At 38.8% G+C, this 23,612-nt stretch overlaps 1 protein-coding gene across 1 annotated transcript in view; it reads right to left on the bottom strand.

The window, feature by feature from the left end:
• Window positions 1-23,612, bottom strand: part of NYAP2 (neuronal tyrosine-phosphorylated phosphoinositide-3-kinase adaptor 2) — a 286,714-nt gene that overhangs the window by 27,046 nt on the left and 236,056 nt on the right. Inside the window, exon 5 of the mRNA XM_062202217.1 lies at window positions 20,034-20,137. Coding sequence (XP_062058201.1) covers window positions 20,034-20,137 — 104 coding nt within the window. The remainder of the gene's footprint in view (window positions 1-20,033; window positions 20,138-23,612) is intronic.

The following is a 23,612-nucleotide window of genomic DNA, read 5'->3' as shown; positions in this document are numbered from 1 at the left end:
CTTCATTTGCAAACATGAGAAAATACCACCCTCCGTAACATGACTGACAGAATATGTTTTAAAATCCTAGCTTCAAACACCACCATGAAATATATATTCAAGGCCATGAATGTTACACTCCCTTCAAGACCCCCCATCTTCTCACCAGTATCTTATTAGGAGAAAGGAGAAGGTTTTCATTTACTTTTATTCTTTCTGTCTCCCAAGTAGCTTTCAGAGCAGAAAGCTAATTACTACGGCTCCGCTGCACTGAACTCAGGAATTAAGACCCTAAGCTTCATGGCATCACCTGAATTCCTCACCCATTGGTGGTGTCCTCTGCTCACAACGTGATAAGTTTGTGAGCTTCAGTTCTGCAGCCCAGCTGGGTCAGGGACAGAGAGCTTGCCTTGCCTTACCATTGTGCCCAAGACTAGAGGGGATGGAGAACCAGAGACGGCCATTAACTATTTTGGCCTTTGCATCCTCCCTGCCAGGGAAGAAGGGAGAGGAGGTAACCCTGCTGCACGCCCACACTGCTCTCCTTGCAGTACTTAGAACCTCCCACGGAAGCTCAGCTTCCTGATTGCCCTGCAGGTCTCACAATGATTTATTGGCACCAGGACCTTGTTACCAAAAAAAGGCTAAATGACCATTGCATAATTCATTAACTTGCCTTAGAAGCAGCCATAAATAAGGACCTTTTCATTGATCACCACCTAGAAAAGGAGACTTTGTCATTGATGCTTCGTAATAATTTACAGACTGTGTTTGTATAAACAAATGGCTATAGATAAGAAATTTTAGGGGTATGGAATTTAATCTATATCCCAACATTCCAAAACACATAATAAACAAGGAATTTCTGTTTGATGCTTCCAAAATGAGGGTGTGAATGCTTAATGTAGGATTATTAAGGAAAATGCTAAAAGAATTGTCCTAGGAAGGTGATAAAAATAAGGCAACAGCACCCCTTTGTGGCCATATGCAGATTTACAGGTTATCATTAACATTCTGTGAGGGTTCTTTTCAGAATTTGCTATAGAATTATGGTGACAAGGAGTAAAGACTCCTATGATAATCTTTGCCCTCATCTCGGGCACAACCATACTAGCATCGTCTCACAATTCAGAAATCCACTGTGGTTTCAAAGGTCTCCAAAGAAAAGAGGCTACAACCTCTCCTTGTAAAACATTCCAGGAATTTCCTTTCAGATTTAACCAAGAAACTGTACTCAACAGCGTACACTGATCTCCAACAGATCTCCCTCGGTAGCTAAACCTACCTCTTCATTGGATAGGAAGAACTGGTAGTCTCTCCCATTTTCATTCCATGATGTCTACGTTTACCAGTGAGACCATGACAATGAAATCAAGGTCAAATTGTATGAGAAGGATTTGGGTGCAGGAACTTACCATGTTCTATCTATCAACCTTCCAAAGCAGCTCCTGCAAACATCATGTTCACTGCTGGTAGCAGACAGTGTCTTAATGCACCAGAATGTACAAAGTAAAGGTTTTCATTCAAAGAGTGCATTGTACTTCCTTTCTGTCCATAATAATCTCAACTCTCTTTAAAGGAGATGTCCACACCTCTTACCAACAACTAGAGGTCTTGAATAACAGTATATATTAAATATAGTATCAATTGTTTGATAGTATCTATTCAATTCACTCTTTATCTCTGCATATCACCTGGCTGCCAAATATAATTGAATAAAAATTTGCATTTTTTCTATACTTTCTTTTGTATCTTTAAAGTCTAATTATATCTTTTCTAGGACCAAATTGGTGACTTTTTTCCATTTAAGGATTTTGAATATTAATGAAATTTTGACTTGTCATTCACTTTAACAGTTCTCAATGGTTTTCAACTCATTGAGAAAAAAATGAGCTCTTCCCAGTACTTTCTCAATGCTTTCTATCATAGGACTGATATGACAAGACAGTGTTTCTTTTTCTGTGCCCCCAGCTGATTATTATTATTATTATTATTATTATTTTGAGCAATTAAGAATGTAGGCATCTAGCTTTATGAGTATCTTGGTTTTTATAACCCACAGTCAATGGAAATACGAAATATGTAAACACTAGTTGTGCCCCACCCACTTTGTCCATAAAAGGGACTTTTAAAAGGATGAATTAATATTGTGATATCTTATGTGTGGTAGGTAAAGGAGCAATGTGCAGAGGTCTTTTTATTTTGAATCTGTAATTTTAAAGGAATATGTCATATTAGAGCCAAAATTCACATTGTGTAATGATTTTTTATATCTTCTCTAAAAGGGGAGATACACTTTGGAAAACAGTAATAACATCCATTTGGCAGATTTATGTACCACATGCATTATGCCCGCAGGTAGACAATATACATTGTAAAAGAACAACCAACTGGATGTTCCTGCCTGAACCTTACTATAAATTTAATATGTGCCCTACAAAGCATTTTGTAGCTTATTGATATTCAGCCTTGTCTTTAGTTTTGATCTAGTGTGTCTACAGTTAATGGCTGTGCACCTTAAGCTAGAATTAGCAAAACTAAAAGGATTTAGCACCTAGCGGGACATTATGATTTTTTTCTCCTTCTTTATTGTATAGCCATTATACTACGTTGAACTCTTCCCTGTTAAGGAATTTCTAGTTCACATGCAAGTAGCCATGTTAACTGTGGAAGGCCTTTCCCGCCCTCTAGTGGTGATAAGCTGCCCAGCATTATTTGTAGTATGTATTTACTCCAGAAAGCCCATGGGATTGCAGGACACACACCCAAGAAAGGACATTACTTGGAGTGAAAAGAGAGAGGTTCAAGTCCAAGAGCAGCCATCATTCTTTATGGAAACTTGATACTTCTGACTTTGTTACTTAGTTTTCTCATGGCAACATAGAAGAATGATTGTGATTTGCATAATTGTTGCTGTGGTCACAAGAGGAAGTCAGAGGTTAATGGCAAGTAGAAATCACCAAAACATAATTAGACTTCTTTTTAAAGAAATTAAATACAAGAGAAACAATGCATTCAATCAATTGGTTTGATCATTGGGTGGACAGACTCTAAAGCAGTCCCTATGCCACCTGCCCCTGGTAGGGAGAATATTTAGAGTGAAGAAACCTGGAGAAGAAGGGTTAAGGCATGCTCCAACAGCAGTTCCCTTAGATGAAACAGACTGATGCCACATGCATGTGATCCTCAGAGAAGGCTGTCATGTGTTGTCTTCACACTGAATGTGGTAACTTGAATCTGACTACATGGGGACAGACAGACAAATCAAAGTTAAGGGACATCCTTGGAAAAAAGAAGTTCAAGTTCAAACACTATTGGAGTTGGGGGATGTAAGCAATTCAAAAAGATTTGGAAAAAAAAGAAAAAAAAAGAAATTGTGAGAACTCAATGTCTGATCCTGGACTGGAGCATTTGCAGAGATTCGGAAATGTGCTTTAATTAGACCACAGAATTGAATCTTAATAAATTGTTGATTGATTTTTTAGTATTATCTACAAGAATATCCTTCATCTCAGGAGCTAACGTAATCAAATATTCAGAGATGAAGTGGCATAATAAGAAAAAAAGACTATGTGTATAAATGTACACACATTAGGGCTGGAGCTGTGGTGTAGTGGATAAAGCCACTGCCTGCAGTGCCGGCATCCCACGTGGGCACCAGTTCGAGTCCAGCTTCTCCACTTCTGATCCAGCTGTCTGCTATGACCTGGGAAAGCAGTAGAAGATGGTTCAAGTCCTTGGATCACTACACCCTCATGGGAAACCCAGAAGCAGCTCCTGGCTCCTAGCTTTGGGTATACGATTCTCTCTCTCTCTCTCCCTCTCTCTCTCTCTCTCTCTGTCTCTCTCCCTCTTTCTCTCTGCCTTTGTCTCTCTGTAACTCTGCCTTTCAAATAAATAAACAAGTCTTTAAAATAAAAAAGTATACTCATTTTATTAGCCTCTAATTTCTCTGTGAAACAGAGGTGAATGTTCTTAGGTATTCTATGCATTGGAGACTTGTAAGTTAACAATTTCCTGTTTTGCAATGCTAACTGAACAGGGAAGGGCTCTCCTCTGTAATCATCCTGTCATTTGGATGCTTAAGTGAGAAGATCTCAGGGAATTGTAATTTGAATTACAAGGAGACAACTCTCCAACAAATCTTGGCTGACTTTCTCATGTGTATAGTTTTCTCTATTTGTAAAATGGGGCTGACAATGATCCTGCTTAAGGTTCCTAATACTCCTAGAGATATACCACCTGCTCTTCATTCCTTTATAATTTTTCCTTGAAATTTTCCCACCTCAACACATGATACCTTCTGTAATGCTAAATTACTTACATGTCACTGACAAATTGTACAGCTTCAGACTCCTCCCTCCTTTTTCAATCTTCTTGCCTCAGCCTGTAATGCCCTTCTATGCTCTCTTATTGAAATGTCCATCAAACGTCAGTTCTTCCTTCTATACAGTTGTGCTTGACCACCTTCACCAGCATGATCAATCCTCATATTTCATCTCTGTCTCCTGTGCATACTCTCATTAATTACATGGAATTGCAAGTGTAGGCATAAGTGCACACATACACACATGGCTTCTTTATTAGGCTGAAATTCCATCGAACAGAATGACTTTAAATAAAACAAGTTGCAAACTCCAACATCTAGCAGAATACCTAGTGTTTGGCAGGCAGGGATCAAGCATTGGTTGACAGAATATATAAGGAAGCAGTTTGGCAGCAGTAAAGTTCTAATGTTAATTACTGAGAAATGTCAATGGCACACGTTTATTCTTAGTACTTGGTGGGTGGTGCAAAAGAAGATTTGCTACCCAGGGTGGTGTGTTTGCTACCCATAGAATAAATAATTTTGCATAAGGTGGACAATTTTAGAGCATGGAGGTTTTGGAAAGTAAAGAAAATGGTAAAGTGGCCAAAGATGCATTTTGCTCCCATTAGCCTTTTCCCCATACTCCAGAAGGCTATTGGCAGAGCTATGGTGTTTAAAGTCTTCAAGGCAACATTAGAAAAGTAGCCCCTGGCAGCATCCACTGGGGACACCTGTTTCCTTGGTTCAGCTCCCCAGAGTAGCTAAAAGGGAGGTAAAAGGTGATAGAAAGGATGAGAAGGAAAGAAGGACCTGATGGCTCTCACTCCAGACCAGCCCCTGAGTCTCTCTTCACTGCATTTCTTGGCATCTCACTGACTGGTGGTGAAATGATTATCTAGCTCTGCAGGGCTCAATCCTACTTACACAGGAGACAGGGAAAGATGAATTACTGCCCTCTTCTGGCAGCCATAGCAATTTTATTCTGATGATCAGAGAGTAAATTGTGTTAAAACAGTCTCTTTCCCACCCTACCCCTTTCCCTGGGGGAAGATATTTGTCATAGCAGTTAAATATATCTCTTGGGGCTTTTGCATCCTTTATCAGAGTGCTTGGATTTCAGTCCTGATTCTGCTTGCACTGCAATTCCAGCTTCTTGCAAATGCAGACCCTGTGGGAATGAAGGAGGAGTTGGCTCAAATAGTTGGGATCCTGCCATACACACAGAGACCTGGATTGACTTTCCAGTACCTGGCTTAGAGCTGGCCTTTGCAGGGAGAGAATCAGTGGATGTGATCTCTCTCTCTCTCTCTCTCTCTCTCTCTTCCTTCTGCCTGCCTTCCTCCCTCTCTCTCCTTTTCAAATAAGATAAACACATGAATAAATAAGTATTTTTAAAAGCCTCCACTTCTGTGAATCATGTTGAGAAGACAGTCCAGCAAGGAGGAAAGCCTTGCAGTTGAATACACTGGAGTAGCAAACTGTTGTTTCCCACTGAAGCTTTTCACACATTTTTGAGAAACATTTTTGCCTTTTGAATGTGCATTTGGCTGCAGGAATATTTTTAGAAATCCTATGAGCATGTTACAAGTACTAAGGCACTCAACAGGTAACTTCTCATGCATTTGGGGCACCTCAACAGCAAAGCTGCAGCAGAACTACAGGAAGAAAGGAGACAGAAAGAACTCAACTTCAATAAACTTATATAAAATTTTGTAAAAAGAAAAAATCTGAAGTGAGCTGGAGTTTAGGCAGACATTGTGTAAACTTTGTGTAATTTCAAAATTATATATTCAATTATTTATAGGGAGAAGAATTCATAGTCACTTCTGTTCTTAGGGTCTGCAAAGATCTTAATTGACTCCAATCACAATTCACGTTCTGTTGTACACATACACTTGCAACATTCAAGAGCACACTTTCTTTCTAGGATGGATCCTGTGACACACTTTTTCTTCTGAAATTGATAAGCCTGCTATTGTTTTTTAATCAATTTTGAGGAAGCAGTTTGATGGAGATTTTTGTTTTTATGTGAATTGCAGTTATTGTGTTATTCTCCATGACCCTTACATTTCTGTCATCCTCAGTGAACAGGTAAAAAGAACTACTTAACTAGCTGAGGTGGACACAAGTAATCACTGTGCAGAGCCACCATCAAGAGCACAACTGCTTCTGCAACTTATTATTTTAACAGTTTGACAGTGACATGCTTATTTGTTTCCACCCTTAGCAATACTTCATATTGATGCTCACTCCACATATAGAGAAAGCCAGAGATCTCCAAGTTGAAAACAAGCATTCCCAGTCCTCAAAAAAACTGCATTTTAATGCAAACAAATATAAGCTGCATTTTTTAAATCAAAAGAGATATTCTTGGGAGAAATGAATAAGAAATTACATGATCAAATATATTTGTATAATAAGCAAAAAGAGGGCCCTTTCTTTGTACACTATACATCTGCAAGGCAAAAACCTGATAATAAAGTAATTAACTTAACCTGACTTTCGCAAAACTGCTTTTCTGGGTAACAAAGCAGAAGATCACATCCTTCAGACAACGTTCCATACTGATATGAAAAATAAGGTTCTTCCTAGTTTTACGTGGTTAGGTATAGGAGAGAGATGGGAATAAGGAGAACTGGGACATGCTTACAAATGGAATACATGGATCCCAGACTTGAAGGATAAACAATAATTTGTCTAGTAACCCTTGACTAGGGACGGTGTTCCAGAGAGAGGGAAGAGATACGATACTCTTGGCAGTATGCCTGGAGCATTTATAAAGGAGAGAAAAGGTATAAGGTAGGGGTCTTTTTTCATACTTCTGTATGCAGAAATCCAGTTTTCTCAGTACCATTTTTTGAAGAGATTTGTTTCTCTAGGGATTGATTTTAGGTCCTTTATCAAATATTAGTTGATTGTAGATGTGTGGATTGATTTCTGGGTATCTATTCTGTTCCATTGGTCTACATGTCTATTTTTGTGCCAATGCCAGTCTGTTTTGGTTATAATTGCCCTTTAATATGTCTTAAAACCTGGAATTGTGATGCCTCCCACTTTGTTTTTGTTGTTTAAGATTGCTTTAGCTATCCAGGGTCTCTTGTGATAAGGATTAATATCCACAATCTATGAAGAGCTCAAGAAACCCAACAACAGCAAAACAAATAATCCAGTTAAGAAATGGGCAAAAGGCTTGAACAGGCATTTTTCAAAAGAGGGAATTCAATTAGCCAACACATACATGAAACAATGCTCAGGATCATTAGCCATCAGGGAAATGAAAATCAAAACCACAATGAGGTTTCACTTCACCCTAGTTAGAATGGCTCTCATACAGAAATCAACAAATGATAAATGCTGGCAAGGATGTGGGGGGAAAGCTACCCTAATCCACTGTTGGTGGGAATGAAAACTAGTACAGCCTTTGTGGAAGCCAGTATGCAGATACCATAGAAAGCTGAAAATAGATATACCATATGACTCAGCCATACCACTTCTGGTAATATACCCAAAGGAAATGAAATCAGCATATAAAAGAGTTATCTGTACCCCATGTTTATTACAGTTCAATTCACAATAGCTAAGATATGGAATCAACACAGATGTCCATCAGCTGATGACTGGAAAAAGAAAATGTAGTAGAGACTGGCTCTGTGCTATAGTAGGTTAAGCCTCCACCTATGATGCAATATCCCATATGGGCACCGGTTCACATCCCAGCTGCTCCATTTCCAATCCAGCTCTCTGCTTATGGCCTGGGAAAACAATGGAAGTTATCCCAAGTTCTTGGGCCCCTGTACCCATGTGGGAGACCTGGAAGAAACTCCTGGGTCCTGGCTTCAGATTAGCCCAGCTACAGCTATTGTGTTCATTTGGGGAGTGAAACAGTAGAGGAAAGACCTCTGTGTCTGTAACTCTGCCTCTCAAGTAAATAAATAAACCTTCACACAATGTGGCATATATGCATTATAGAATACTACTCAGCTATAAAAAAAAAATGAAATCCAGTCCTTTGGACCAAAATGGATGCAACTGGAAACCATTATAGTTAGTGAAATAAGTCAATCCTCGGAAGACAGATATCATATATTTCCCCTGATCTGTGGTAACTAATAGAGTACCAAAAAATGTACTACAGAGGAGTGAAATTGACATTTTGAGATTTGATGATTGCTTACAGATCTTGTCTCTATTCCTGAGGAATAGTTATTTTTTTCTTCTTATAATTTCTTAAACTCTTTACTTACTGTAGGGTTAATCTTAAGACAATAAAGTAAACTGAAAGTAGATCATTGTAAATATTAAGAGAGGGAATAAGAGAGCAAAGAGGAGGAAGGGTGAGAGTGTAGGTGTGAAGGAGAGTGGGATGGGAAGTATCACTATGTTCCTAAATCTGTATATATGAAAAACATGAAATCTCTTTGCCTCCAAAATTTTAAAGAAATAAAATGAGGGAAAAGAAAAACAGGTGGGTGTGTAGATGGGAATTAGGTATAGCAAGTAGATAGTACCAAGTGATAAATAATGAAGTCGAATCGGAAGGGTAGGTCCAGGTCATATTAGGTGTTTAAATTCATGCAAAGTAGTTTGTCTCCCATTCTATAGGCAATGGGCAGCATGTACAGGACTTTGCATGGGTGATGCCAGCACATGATCACTCTCTTGTTGACAAAAAAGAGTGAATCCGTGGCTAAATGGGTGAGAGAAGACCACAGTTGGGGAAATGGGTGAAAGATACTGAGCTGTTATAAAATATGCATGATCATCTTGCAAAGTGTGGTTGGACTGAAGACAAGGAAACCCAAGTCATAAAGATGCTGGAGTGGCCCCAGTCTCCCTCCCTTTTGCTTTCCTGTCCAGTGCTTGTATTCCTTTCCCTAAAGCAGCAAGTATTCTGTGAGGTGAGAGACAGTGCTTGACACTGCTTTGCTCAAAAAAAAAAAAAAATTCTAGAAACAATCCATGTTTTGAATATTGAATAATTGAATAAAGTATTTGCCTTTAGTCATTCTAGTTTGAAATGTGCTTTAATATTCATTATCTTATTTCACATGTATGTAGAAATCAACATACTTGGAAATTCCACATGGCCATGAAACTGATCATCAGATGTACCCGCATCACTTCTCCAAGGATTTCATTACTTAGATATATCAGACAAGTGACAGCTCAGACAGGGACCCTTCCTGCAATGCACCTTGAAAGATTAGCAATGCTGGCTGTTGGCTTCTGCTGAAATGCTTTTGTATCCCTTTCATATGCAAAGTTGATTGGGTTGGAAAGGATTACTCTTGACACCTTTTGGTCCTTCAAATAATTTCCTCATTTTCTGAGAACTAAGTCATTAAACGTAGCATTCTAGATACCAAATACCATCCCTGTCAGAATAACTGACAACCAGGGATTATTAACTGGCTCTAATGCAGCATTTACTTTAGAAAACAAGTGCTTTGAAGTGACAGTATAGTTGTTTTTCTCCCTTTAAATTGTCTATTCACAGGACTGCTGTGAAAGCCCAGAAACCAGTTAAATCTTGGTGAACACATTCTTTGTCTTTCCCATGTTGTTGCTTAAATCTACACCAGTACTCTAGAAGATGGTATTTATATGTGCATGTGTGGGAATCGGTGTGTTTTCTTTCCAGAATGAGGAAAAAGTTAGGTGTTCACGGGCCTGTGTATGTGTACAAACACACACAAATGTGTAACACATACAATGGCATGGCTGATTTCTCATAATGTGAATATCCATGGTCTATGAGAATAATACAATCAGTAGCATTGAGCTTGCATCCAGGAATGTGTCCTAGCCCCATCTCACCACTGGAGAGCCTTCTGTTTGGTAGCAGCCTGCTTAGTGGAAGTCCTAGTGGAACTTACACTTTCCTAGGAAATTTTTAACCTATGAAAATTCAAAGGCAAGACCTAGAATATCAGAGTGATTATTTCAGTGGATGAATGAAGTGAAGGGAAGTATTTTAGGAAGAAACAAATTCAGATAGGTAGCCATACATTTATGTCAGGAAGTTCTGACTTAGGAGCTAGGACCACCTGGTAGTAAACACCATGCGTATACAGTCCCTTACTAACTGACAGACCATTCAGGCAACAGAGATTCTCCAGCCTCAGTTTATTCGTCAGGGAAATGGGGGTTTTATTACCTCTTCTTTAATATCCTGTGAAAATAAAATGGTAACGTTCTGAGTGCTATGCCAAGCATACAATAAACCCTCAACCAAAGTTACTTTAGGCCAGCATCGTGGCTCACTTGACTAATCCTCCGCCTGCGGCACTGGCACCCTGAGTTCTAGTCCCGGTTGCTCCTCTTCCAGTCCAGCTCTCTGCTATGGAACAGGAAGGCAGTGGAGGATGGCCCAAGTGCATGGGTCCCTGCACCTGCATGGCAGACCAGGAGGAAGCACCCGGCTCCTGGCTTTGGATCAGCACAGAGCCGGCCATGACGGCCATTAGGGGAGTGAACCAATGAAAGGAAGATCTTACTCTCTGTCTCTCTCTCACTGTCTATGACTCTACCTGTCAAATAAAAATAATAATAATAAAAAATTACTTTAGAAATTTGTTTCATTTAGGTTGATATGTTAAAATTCAAGGATAATGTGCATTTGCAGCACAGAATAAACAAACAAAGCGGTGAGCCAGGAGGGAAAACTACAGATAGGTCATGCTTCTTGAGGGAGACACTCACAGTGCAAGTGTACTTATGGCTTTGAGTAAAGAGTAATGCAACTCTGAGCCAGTATTAATATAGTGTGAACACCCATGCCTACTCCATACAATTTAAGTTGGAAATAAATTGGCCCACTAGTTAGAGACACTACTCTTTGCAACAAAGGATCTTAAGCTCTGTATTTCAAACATGTTAATGACAAACCAAAATCATGAAGGAATTCTCCCATTTTGCTAGTTAAGCTTTTTCCGCTCTTTTTCTTTCAGTCTACCAAAAAGGTATAAAGATTCCCTCTCCTGGAGATTCAGGCTAGATTAAGGAAATCACAATACGTGGAAAATGACATCAACCTGAGTGAAAAGAGCTGTATCTGTTCATAAGTAATGCAGAGCACTCAGAGGTTACTGGCTCTTGTTCATTATTTCCCCCTCTAGAAAAATATTAAAAAAGATATATGTGAAACTAGATGGCCTAAAATTGCAAGGCCAAAGTAATGAAAAAGATACAGAATGAACATCATAAAAATCTACTCTGGATTTCTAGAAGCATTGCGCCTATTATCCCAAACACTGTTATCTTCTCTGTCTTAGGAGTTTTATTTGATTTAATTATTTTGGAGTACAAGTAACAATGTGTACTATAGGCACAAGGTGGCGCCAAGAATCCAGCTAATATTTTGTTACTTTGCCCAAACTGGGTCAGCCAGCCCCATCTAGAGGCAGATACTCATTTCAACAGTAGATGGATACATTTTATAATGTGTATGCTTTTTTGATATCTCAAACAAAAAAAAAATTAAAAATTGGCCTGATGGAGTTTTAAGTAAATGATGAAGTTGGCAAAAATTCATTCTGTGTGACTACATCTTCTGTCCTGACCCTCACACATGATTGCTTCCTATAAAGCCTTACTTAGCATTGCATTACAGTTCTTCATACCTTAATTTAAATAGGAAAGTAATATTAGAGGGCATGTGAACTGGCATTTCTGAAATGATGCCTGTGGCTGATTTGTTTCAAAGCTTACACATGAGACTTACAAGGTGAGACATGACAGATACGGACTTCCTAATGCGTGGGAAATAACTGGGTAAGTGTTTATTTGTAAGAGAAGGAACAATGAACATAACAGATCTAGTGGTATACTGACCAAGGACAGGTGGCAGAAACCAGTCTTCCCCAGAGGTGCGCAATGAGGTTCACTGCTGTAGAAAACTTGGAGCACGGCAGTAAAGCTGCCTAAAACATCTCCTTTCCATTATCCCCCTGCCCTCACAGTTCTCAGTAAGAGCAGTGGTACTGGCATGGATGAAGCCATTTTCCCTGTGCCCTCCCCCTCTGGAATACCACCGACTATAGTGACTCTCCCCAAATTTTTCCAGCAAAAGGAAAGTTGAAATTCTTAGAAGAAGGAAAAGCAATTAGGGAAGGGAGAAAGAATCATCATTTTTGCAGCATGTAAGGTCTGTCTGGGACTTTACACATGCATATGATTTCATTAATCCCAACAACAGCCACACAGGGGCCCCATTGACCCAGCAGTAGCTGAGCAAGGCTATCACGGCCACACAGCTGCTAAGCAGTAGAGTCAGGATCCCACCAATTTCTCATTTCTTCTAAATTCTGTGTAGTTAAGGTTGTGAACTCTGAAACTTCATAAGGACAAACCTTGGACATTGTATGTAACCTCACCTGGTCCTGCAGGATAGTAGGACCAACTCATTGGATAGGACTGCAGGTATTCCCTGGGCACAGTCCTATTACACAAGAAGCACCTCTGAGATGCCCACAGATGGGCATGATTTTCATTATGCCAATTTCACCTGAGAAGCCAGAATGTCTTGTTCCTTCTGTGCTCTTAAAGAACTCTGCTTCATGGCTTCAGCTACTTGACACTTTACCCATAGTCTTGGTGGGTTAAGTTGACAACTCTAACCTCTGAAGCTGAAGTCAGTGACACTCACAGGGACTGGGCACAACACTAAGATGCAGACAGTCCCAGAAGCCCAGAGGCCTTTGCTGCAAACCCTACCCATTTGTGGATTGATTCAAGACTTCTCAGGGAATACCATCCTATGATGCACTCCCTCCTACTCCAAGAGTATATAAGGCAAGATTATTGGAGGCTGAGATGCATTTGTTTTGTTTTATTCAATTCAATAATATAGTTACCGAGAGATTAGTCATGAGAACACTGGATGAATATTTTGCCACTTGAACAATATAAAAGTTAATAAACATTCAATAGCTAAGTAATAGGTCAAAGTGGCCCAGCCCATACTGAAATTGTTTGTAAAAGTGGTCTGAGGTCTGGCCACCTGAATTCTTCACATACAGTGGAAATCAAACAGTTACAACATTTAATTTCCTATACTATTAGATTCATGGATTCAGCTATTTAAAGTACATGATGAAACTTCTTCTTTTTACATGCACTAATTAAAGCTCATTAAGAGTTCCACAATCGATGCCTAACATTCTTATAAACCCATGAGACAAGACTATAGAGAGCACACAGATGATAATTTTTTTTATTTTTTTTCACTTGCATTATTTTAATGCACCTATGCCATCATACACGGCAACAGATCAGTTTAGCCATTGGCATTCTTATCTTTTGTAAGAACTTATTCCACATTTCACAATGCTGGATCCAAACTCTTTGGTAAATACCATTATTACAACAGATCGTTATAGTTTCTTTGTAACATAATGTTTTTCAACATAATGCTTTATTTTACAATTGGATGCTGGTACAGGTAAACACTTCTCAAGGTGATGCTGACATTGCATTGGGAGCTTAATGAGGGTTTTCCAAGTCCTCCTATTGGGTTTCTCTACATTTGGAAGCATATGTCAGGTTGGCTTCAATGCCAATGGAAGCAAACTATGAGATCCATTTGTAAAATCTGTAGCACAGCCAACAGAAGCTCTGTGGTAGTGGGAAGGAGGCTGTGGGTTCGTGAAGTGAGTTCAACTTTTGCTGGTTGCCTGTATGCCCTGTTTCTGCTCTACTTCCATTCCCACCATATGCACACAATTGAACCAACTATGCAAAGGTACAAACGGGATGTAGAATGTTTTCTCAGTTCAAGACACACAAGGAGAATTGGAATATCACAATCTCAAAAATAATAATAACGATTTTCTCAACACTTTAGCAACAGATGGTAGAGAAAGTCCTCTTTGTCTCATTGAATCAGTGTGGTGTAGGTTCCATAACTATGTCTTAGTGGTTCTCCCCTTCTCAATATAGTTTTCTTCCACCCCCCACAAAAGCTTAGCCTGTGATGGGAAGCACTTAAAATATTCATGCAAAAGAGGACAGGGAGTGTTGCAACAAACATCCCAAGTCAACAGCACATGGAGCTGAACTAGAGCTTACAGAGCCAGGACAGATTCAGCCATTGTCACATCAATGGTAGCTGAGATTTCTAAAAAGACTTAAGGCTTCTCTGCCTTAAGCTTTGTTTGTACACTTCATTTTTGAGAGCAGTTTTAGGATCACAGCAAAATTGACAGGGAGGTTCAGATTTCCCTTACCCCCCTTCAGGTTTTGTTTTTGTTTCCCTACTTTATTCTACTTAAGGCAAAGCCGAATGAGGACACAGCCTTTAAGGTGGTATGATTTGAAGACGAGGGTTGGCACTAAGTGAATGAAATTAGATTTCCTTTCTGTGTCTCCGCATATCATATTTTAATATAGGACTCTCTGATGTCTCTCCTAGTCCTAAGGCTTCCTCCTGGTCTCTTCTACATACATTTTATGTGTCAAGGTCCTGACTGTATAGAAAGTCAAAAGAAATCCCAGAACTCACACATACCCTGAGAAAGAACAAGTCAAAACATTCCTGTACTCTGGAAGTGCTAAGGACTAAGGAACAGGAGCAAAATCAGATCGTATGAGAAAGAAAAATTAAAAAAACTAAGGATATATATAAAAAGAATATGTATTGAGAGGGAGATGTATTGAGAGGGAGATGTTATGTCGGAACCATACTACACCAGAAAAAGCATAGGAATACATTTAAGCCCTTCACCTAATTCATCCCATATACTAACCACAAGTTCTTATTTATCTTCTTTTTTTTTAAGTTCATAGAAAATAGTTTTGACACCTTGGCATGTCCAGAAACACACTCTCAATGCACATGAAGCTATAGGTTCCTTGGCTCATTCTTTCTCTCTCCAGCCTTCTTGGCTGGTGTGCTGGCATGAAGAGGGAGGGGTGTAGTTCACAGGAAAAGACAACCAATTCTGCTCTCACCACACTGGAGGAAACTCAGCAAGCAGAAGGTGGATCAGAGGGCTACATCAAAACAAATGTGCATTTCAGAAATAATCTTGAAGGGGCTAGTTGAAAGGAAATGGTCTTAACTTGAATGATGGCCATAAGTATTCAAAAGTGACTGGGGGGTGGTGGTTGGGAGGGCAGGCTGCAGTGAAAATGGTGATTAAGGCATCCATGGTCCATAGCAGAGTCCCTGGGTTTGAGTCTCAGCTCTGCCTCTGACTCCAGCCTCCTAATGCATACCCTTGGGAGGCAGAAGACGATGGCTTAAGAAATTATGTCCCTGCCACCTACCAGCATGGGAGACCTAGACCTAGGTGGAGTTTCTGGCTCCTGATATTGCAGATATTTGGGAAGTGAACCAGCAGATGGGACTGTTCTCTCTCTTCTGTTCTCTCTCTCTCTCTCTCTCTCTCTCTCTCTCTCTCTCTCTCTCTCTTTTCCTTCCCTATGTTTCAAATGAATGGATTTCAAAAGGGCCTGGGTTGAATGAGGCCTGTCCTAGGTAGTGAGGACACAGGTATCATTGCAGACAGGATTACAAAGCAAGAAATGATGACTCCAGAGGTCAAGGTCAAGGCACTATAAATAGGCTTCCAAGGAGATTCTAGTGTATCAATCATTGGAATATATGTCCAAAGGAAATTATCAATGGTCTTGTTTTCTTCCTCCCTCAAATAAATGAGGCAGATAATCTAGTTTACAAAAATAAACAAGCATCATGGAGAAGATGAGGTTTCAATATGTGGCTCAGTGCTAGCTATGTAATTCCTTGAAGCAGTATAGGGATACATTATCTAAAAACATATGGTGTATGTGTGTTTGTTTTGGCAGGTAGTTGATAGTGGGACTTTCATCTCCTTCCTTCCCAAAAACAAAGAATTCATTTTCTTGGGAACACCCATCTGAGGATATCTGCACTTCCGTTTGGAGACACATGCTGGCTGCTGCAGCCTTAAAGGAAAGCATGATTTTTATATTTTAAAGCCCATACTTGAGTTGCTACTACTTCACCAACTACAGCAAGGCTATGGATGCCATCATCCCCACAGTGGTCACTGAACAGAGAGGTCTGCTTTCATCTGGAATGGGAGAATCACATGAACCTGATTCTCTGTGTCTCAAAGTTCTTACTTGCTTTCCTTCTGAGCATATGGTTTCTACTCTATTACAGAGGGGAAAAAAGAGGAAATGGCAGGGCTGGCATTGTGGCAAAGCAGGTTAAAGCCCCAGCCTGTGGCCCTGGCATCTCCTATGGGCACTGGTGGGAGTCTACGCTGCTCCACTTCCCATCCAGTTCCTGCTGACATGCCTGGGAAAGCTGCAGAGGTTGGCCCAAGTCCTTGAGCCCCTGCACTCACATGGGAGACCCTAAGGAGGCTCCTGGATCCTGGCTTTGGATCTGCTCAGCTCTGGCAATTGCAAGCATTTGAAGAGTGAACCAGCAGATGGAAGACCTTTCTCTCTGTGTGTCTCTACCTCTCCCTGTAACTTTGTAAATCTTAAAAAAATAAATAAAAAAGAGGAAGTGGTATGTGCTCTTTGCTCAATAGATGGCTTCTATGCTTTACACTTAAGAAAATAAATTAACTTTCTAATAAAAGGCACTGATATGCAGTCTGATTGCCAAAGATTTGCATTATGCTAATGCTGAAACATGCAGCTGCAGTGCAATAAAAGTCCAAGGAAATGCCTGAAATCACTCCTTGGCTAGTCTATTTATCTAGGAAAAATTAAGAAAGAACAAAATCTGGTTTTCATTCCTGTGAGTTTCAGAAAATAATACATATTCTGTAACAAAGTCTAAATGCTTTACAGCTCATTCTTCTTTCTCCAGCTTCCCATTTTTCTTCTGGATTTTGAAATCCCAGTTAAATGAGTATATGCCTTTCTGTTCATCGTGTGTCTGCTGTAGTTAACTGAAGCCAGAGCAGATTGCAATGTCAAGTAAATGTTTACATTCAAATTTTGCTTATGTACAAACTCTGCTGGTGGGCCAGAATCGGCCTCATAATCTTTTGGGGTCAGTCAGTCACTGCTGACTCTAGGCTTCCACGGGTAGAAGTCAGTCACTTGGTGAATCTCAGCTGGAGCAATGTCCAGCATTTCCAGCTAACTTTACCTGCAACACTTTTTAAAAACTCCAATCATGACGTGAAGTCAAGACTGAGAAATCTCAAAAGGATAGACTGTCAACAACAATCTGAAGAGAAACACATTTCTGTGATGGGAGAGTAGTGTCCCAAAATGTGGCTGAAGGGCACGGTCTTCCTCAATAGACTAGCATCACTGCAATTGTTTTTAGGTTTATTTTTTTCAGGGCAGAAGGGGAACGGTGTGATTAAGTAGATCACATAGTTTTCCCATGACTTTCTAAAAAGCCTGTTAATCTTATGTTAAGAGTTTTGGATTTTGGTAACACATGGGAATCCTCGTGTTGGAAAAACTGCTTTTAAAGTGACCAGGGTGATGACTTGTTTGATAAAGCCAGTGTTCCATATCCTGGTTGGTATATCAATATTCACCCTTAGATTCTATCGAGTTAAGTATCATTTACCATTGCTTTGCATTCCTGAGCACAGAGAGGGGACATACTGAGCTATCCTAGTAAAAATATATGGTTGAGGGTGTGGGAATTATGTGGAAAAGGGCACTGAAATAAATATTTGATGATTTCAGTTGAGTACTGGGTCATAGGAATACAGAACAAGATTGGTTTCAGTTATGCATATGCATATAGGAATAAATATGTACTGCAGCTGGTCATAAGCCACAGAAGAGAGGCCTAGCAGCCAACTAGCTTGCATTCTAACTCATAGCCCAGACAGCTCATGTATTATGATTTGGCTGTGCCAAAACTTCTGAAAGTAGGGAAGGAAGTGAATAACATACAAGGAGTGTGAAGTGTTTTCTGATGTTGAAATATTTTGAAGAATGAAGAACATCCCATTAGATGAGCAGAGTTGATAGTGCAGATAATAATGTCCTTTGTTCAGGAAATTTCCCTAGTGACCCATTTCCATTGAGAATTGAAAGGTCTTAGGATGAAATAACTATAAAGATAAAACAAAACAAAACACACAAAACTTCTGTGGGATTCTGAGGGTATGGTCATAGCAAGGATTGTATACCTGGAAGATTGATTATATTAATGCAAAACTCTACCAATTTCCTAAAATTCTCTTCTTTCTATATCCAGTGTTTTTCAGTTTTAGATATTTTTGCAGTAGCTTTAATCAGTGAAGGTGGCTTTTATCTTAGTGAAGTTGTGTTATTATTTATTCACCCAGTGTTTTATTGTTTCTATTTTATATCCAAAAGCTATTTAAGCTGGCTACATTTAGTTTTAAAGGCATTTAACATTTTAAATTAAGACACAAGAAAGTCTAAGTGACACTTCAGATACCTTTGAGAGAAGTCTTTCATTTCTTGTGTTTATAGACACCTCAAAGACTCACAAATCACAGCCTGTGCATATTTAAGCCAGAAAAGAATACCAAGAAGTAGAATGTCTCTTATTATCAAAAATGCAATTATTCTGCTTAGTTATGTTTTTTAGAGTAGCCTGACATTTAAAATAATTAATCAATATGAAATCTGTTAATCAACTAACAGGCAGTTCTGACAGAGATATCATCACTAGTTTTGTAATTTAGTATTTCAGAATAGTTTCATGAAGGCAAAGATTAAGGCTAGGGGAAGCAGAGAGAAATCACTCCAGGATGACATTATCCCATTTAACAACTATAATACTTAACAGCAACAACAATTAATCCTGACAGATTAAGTCAATGGACTGAATTCCATTGGACAAGTTACAGAGAAGACATTTATGTGTAACGATCTTTCCCATACTGAATTTCCCATTCACAATCATGCACCCATATGAACATCACAGCAACATATTTTACTGTAAAGGATTAAATGATATTTTAGCTTATGACTTTATTTCTGGTCTCTTTTCTCCAAGTGATTATAGAGATCTCATTTACCATGCATGAACACTTACATTCCCTTTCTGATAACACTTCTGGTATTGTTGGTGTAAGAGATAAGTCATTTATTTAAAACTTGGCTTATTCATCTACAGTTTTGGGTAAATATCTGGATTATCTGGTTAGGCAACTTGTCTCTATGGCCTAAGAAAGAAGAAAGACTAGCTGCCATATTCAATCCAAATGAATTGGCACATGAATATGCATAAGGACATCAATATTCAGAGTGTCTTACAACCATGCTCCAAGCTAAATAAAAATAAAAGTAAAACTGCCACAAATATTACAGTATAATAGGATAAAAGCTAAAAGTTATATACAAATTCATTGACAACATCTGCCCAAATGTTGTGGACAAAACATTTAAAAAGAAATTTACATAAAACAAAGTAGGTAAATTTATCAAATATTGATAAATTTTCAGAGACGGTATAAAAGTACACAAAACATGGAAGAGAGAAAAAATTTTAAAAATAACTACTAAGTCAATACATATAATACAAGTTTACTACATTTATATTACAGAATGATGGAAACCAGAGACAAAAACGATTTGATAACAGCAAACAAAGTTTCACCAGTCACAAGGAAGAAAGAGGTTCCTTTTTGGATGAGAACACAGACTGCTAAAACTCCCCCCTCCCACCCATACACACATAGAGAAATAAAAGCAAATGCAAAAGTTGTCTACAGCAACACACGACAGACAGAGGTGGGAAGCATTTGGCATGTGGCATCACAGGAAGTCAATCACGATTGGCTAACGATGATGGTACCTGGCTCTGGTGCAGGTCACTGGCTTGCCTGAGAGGAGTTACTGATGGAGGAGGCACACCTGATGTGGACGCAGACCGGCCTAATTTGCAGCTCACTTTAGGTTCTGTGAATAAGGAGCAAAGACAAAATATTAGACAATGAAACAAGTTCACCACAACTGAATCTTAACAGGAGCCTATGGATACTTCAACTCCTGGAGAATAATGAACAAATCTCCAGATGCCCAAGTCTCCTCATTCCTTTGCCCTTGCACCCCCTTTAAGATTGGTTTCTGTGGTGTAATTACTGGAGCAAGAATATCACATGAAGGGAAAAGGAAGCAACATGATTACTTTTGATGTTTTATGATTCAGTTTTGGTCCACATGACTCATGCATCATAAAATATCTTACCAACCCTCTCCAAATACACCTTTCCTTCTTTTCTTCCATGACTATTTTTATCATGTTTCACTGTAAGACATCCCTAACTAATATCTATTTACTTCAAATGTAAAAGCTATTTTATAAGACTATTGCATTATTTAATACCTACTGTGAGCCAGAACATTTACAGTAGTAATCAAAATCCCTCATTGCCTGTGAGAGTTGTCTATCTAGGAACACAGACATTAAATAACAAGTGATGTGCTTAGTGATGTCATTGCCAATGCGATGAACCCTTTTGGTGGGATTACAGATAGGGCAGTAGAAAAGCATTTATTGGAGGAACCAACATGCCTTGAAGGGACATTTCTATGTCATTTGTGGATGGTAAAACTGGCAAAGTTTATTTATTCTTTGTACCTTCAGCAAATACTTATCAAAGACCTTCCAACTGCAATGCACCACACAAGTTACAAAAGGATATGGACATCAGGAAGATAGCAATTGCCTTGCCTGTGTTCAAATGAAATTATATTTTATCAGGGGACACAGATAATAAACCTAAAATTATTTGCTGAAAATTGGGCAATGTGTAGAAAGGAGAAGTACAAGGTACCCTGACATATTTATCAAGAGTATCCACTGTGTCCTGGGGAGTTAAGGAGGGCAAGACCCTAAGGAACCTGCAGTGTTCAACACCTGCCAATGGAGTTAAGTAGGTGACAAAAGCTGCAGAGGGAATGACTTTGGATCCATAGGTATATTTTTAACCTACACAGAAGTCAAAAGAATTTCATAATCTAGTTTCATTCCTTTTATTCTTTATATGTCGTAAAGAAATAGGAATAATGAAATATCCTAATATTCAGAAGAGCAGAGAAGTGCTGAGTTAATGGTAGGCAAAAAAGTAAAACAAAATTACAGGGAAAGTTCAGAGGAAAATGCCTGGCAATTAACAAGTATTTTTAGTGAATGTTGGCTGTCCCCTCCCCGGTACACACTCACATACACACACACTTGAATATGTATTGCAGGTACTCTTAATCTTCGCCTCCACATTTAATGAAGTTGACTATATTCTCTCTCATGAATGTCTTCACCTCTTTTCTCTCTGTGTCCTTTTGGCTATATCTCTGTTGCCTCATCCTTTCTCTCTGCATTTGATCCCTTAGAAAATAGCATTCTTGTGGTATCTAAACTAATCCCTTCCCTCTTGAATCACATATACAGGAGTAGCTCTGCTCTCTCCCTAGACTCTTCTTTGATTTTGAGCCCCAGTGTTTTCTGTACACAAGGCCACTCCCAATTCTCATGATGAAAACCAAGTTATAGCTTCATTTCATTATTTTTTGTGCCTAGATTGTAATATAAAATTGTCATAACTTTTGCAAGTCCAAAAATAGGCATATGTCTGTAAAGCAACCTAAGAGCTCTCCTCCTCCCAGAAAAAATCATCAGCAGGAGTTTAACTATGAACCTGAAGACATCCATTCTTATTTTATCTAAGGAAAAGAATATTTTTTTGAAAACTCTATCCATGACATTCTAGAAGTAAAATTTGACATTGCGCGATTTCAGTGAAGATCAAATATAAAGAGTACAAGAAAAACAAGCATGCAGTACAATAATTGATTAAGAGAATGAGAAAGAAGAAGGAGGAGAGGGAGAAGGAGGAGGGGAGGAGTAACAGCAGAGAGGATGAAGATGATGATGATGAGGAGGAATAGAAGGAGGAGGAGTAATGGGAAGAAGAAAGAAAGGAAAGGAGGAAGGAGACACTCATTTTAACTCATTGGAGTCAACCATTATCAAGTCACTATGATGAGATGATTCCTGGTCAGTCATTCATCACCATCATCAAACTTTTATTAAATGATGCATATTGGACAGGGTTATATTCATTAGTTCTCATTTTTTGTTCTTAATGGACACAAACTTTCATTGTTTTAGATTTTTTTTAAGATAAGTACTTTTTAATTTTTGTTTACGGTGAATTGGATTTTGGTCCAGGATTATGTTCCTCAATGACGTTACATAATAACCTTCAAAGCATCCCCTACTATTGTGAGTATTGGACTTCTCTGCCTTCATAAAGTAAAGAGAAATGCCTGTTCTCAATCACTATCTTTGCACAGCTCTAGAGGACTGCATAGTTGTATGGCTATAGTGTTTCAAAGGTTCCATCACACATTGAAACAAACATTAAGATGCCCCTATATCTTACAGTAAATGTAATATTTTTCTGCATATATTTTGAATAAATTTTTATATTTTTGCTTTAAAATGACTGTACTGTGAGTAACCCAGTTAATGATATATAGGATTTCTGGACAATAATTACACATATTTTGGATTTTTTGGAGAATTGAACAATCTAGAGATTGTTTGACATGGTATGAAATTGTTTTAATACTAAGTTTAGAATTAATTAAGTTGATCTCATGCCATATTTTGTGCTGTTTAAATTAAATATTCACTAATGTTTGTGTGGCTTTTTGTTTTTTAGAATTTTGTTGCCACATTTAAAAAATATACAGCATTTTCAAAGATTCTTTAGAAGTTCTAATCCTAGTCATTATGACTATGGTGCTGAAAAGATTTGAAAAAATCTGAACGTTGCAATCATTGCTGCGTTCACCTTGTGCCCATGGAGAAGCAAGGAAGGATTCACAAGTATATATTCTCTCTCTTCTCCAGCTTCTGCAGTGTTTTCCTCGCAGGAGGCAGCCAACACTTGCAAAGCTTTGAGACTTTCAGTATCCCGTTACCATTCAGTGAAATGGTAGCATTACCTGAAGGATCAGATAATAAAACCACTGGTGCTGGTGTAACTGATAATTCTTCTTGAGAATACTTAAATGGTAGAAAAATTGGTGGCGACTGGTGGGTAGATCATGATGCAGCAATTGACACAGAGAATTATAGGGGCTTTTGTACAGAGCAGAAAGAAGAACACATGCATGTCATGCTAGGAACACCATAGTATTCCTCCTTGTGCTCTGAAAAATATGGATTTCCCTTGTCTCCCACCTTCTTATGTAGAGAGTACATAAATGCTGCTGCTTATTGCATGAGGATGTCCAAGATGCTGCGATCCACAGCTGGTTTCCTTCATGGCACCCAGTGCAGTTTACCATTAACAGATTTTTTAATTTGACAGCTTCTTCCACAGTAATTTATATCTGAAATATCCTTAGGATCCTCATCACTTCA

The sequence above is a fragment of the Lepus europaeus genome, chromosome 1 (genome assembly GCF_033115175.1).
Source record: "Lepus europaeus isolate LE1 chromosome 1, mLepTim1.pri, whole genome shotgun sequence".
Lineage (NCBI taxonomy): Eukaryota > Metazoa > Chordata > Mammalia > Lagomorpha > Leporidae > Lepus > Lepus europaeus.
The sequence above is the reverse complement of the archived record's forward strand: the minus strand, read 5'-3'. Positions and strand labels throughout refer to the sequence as shown.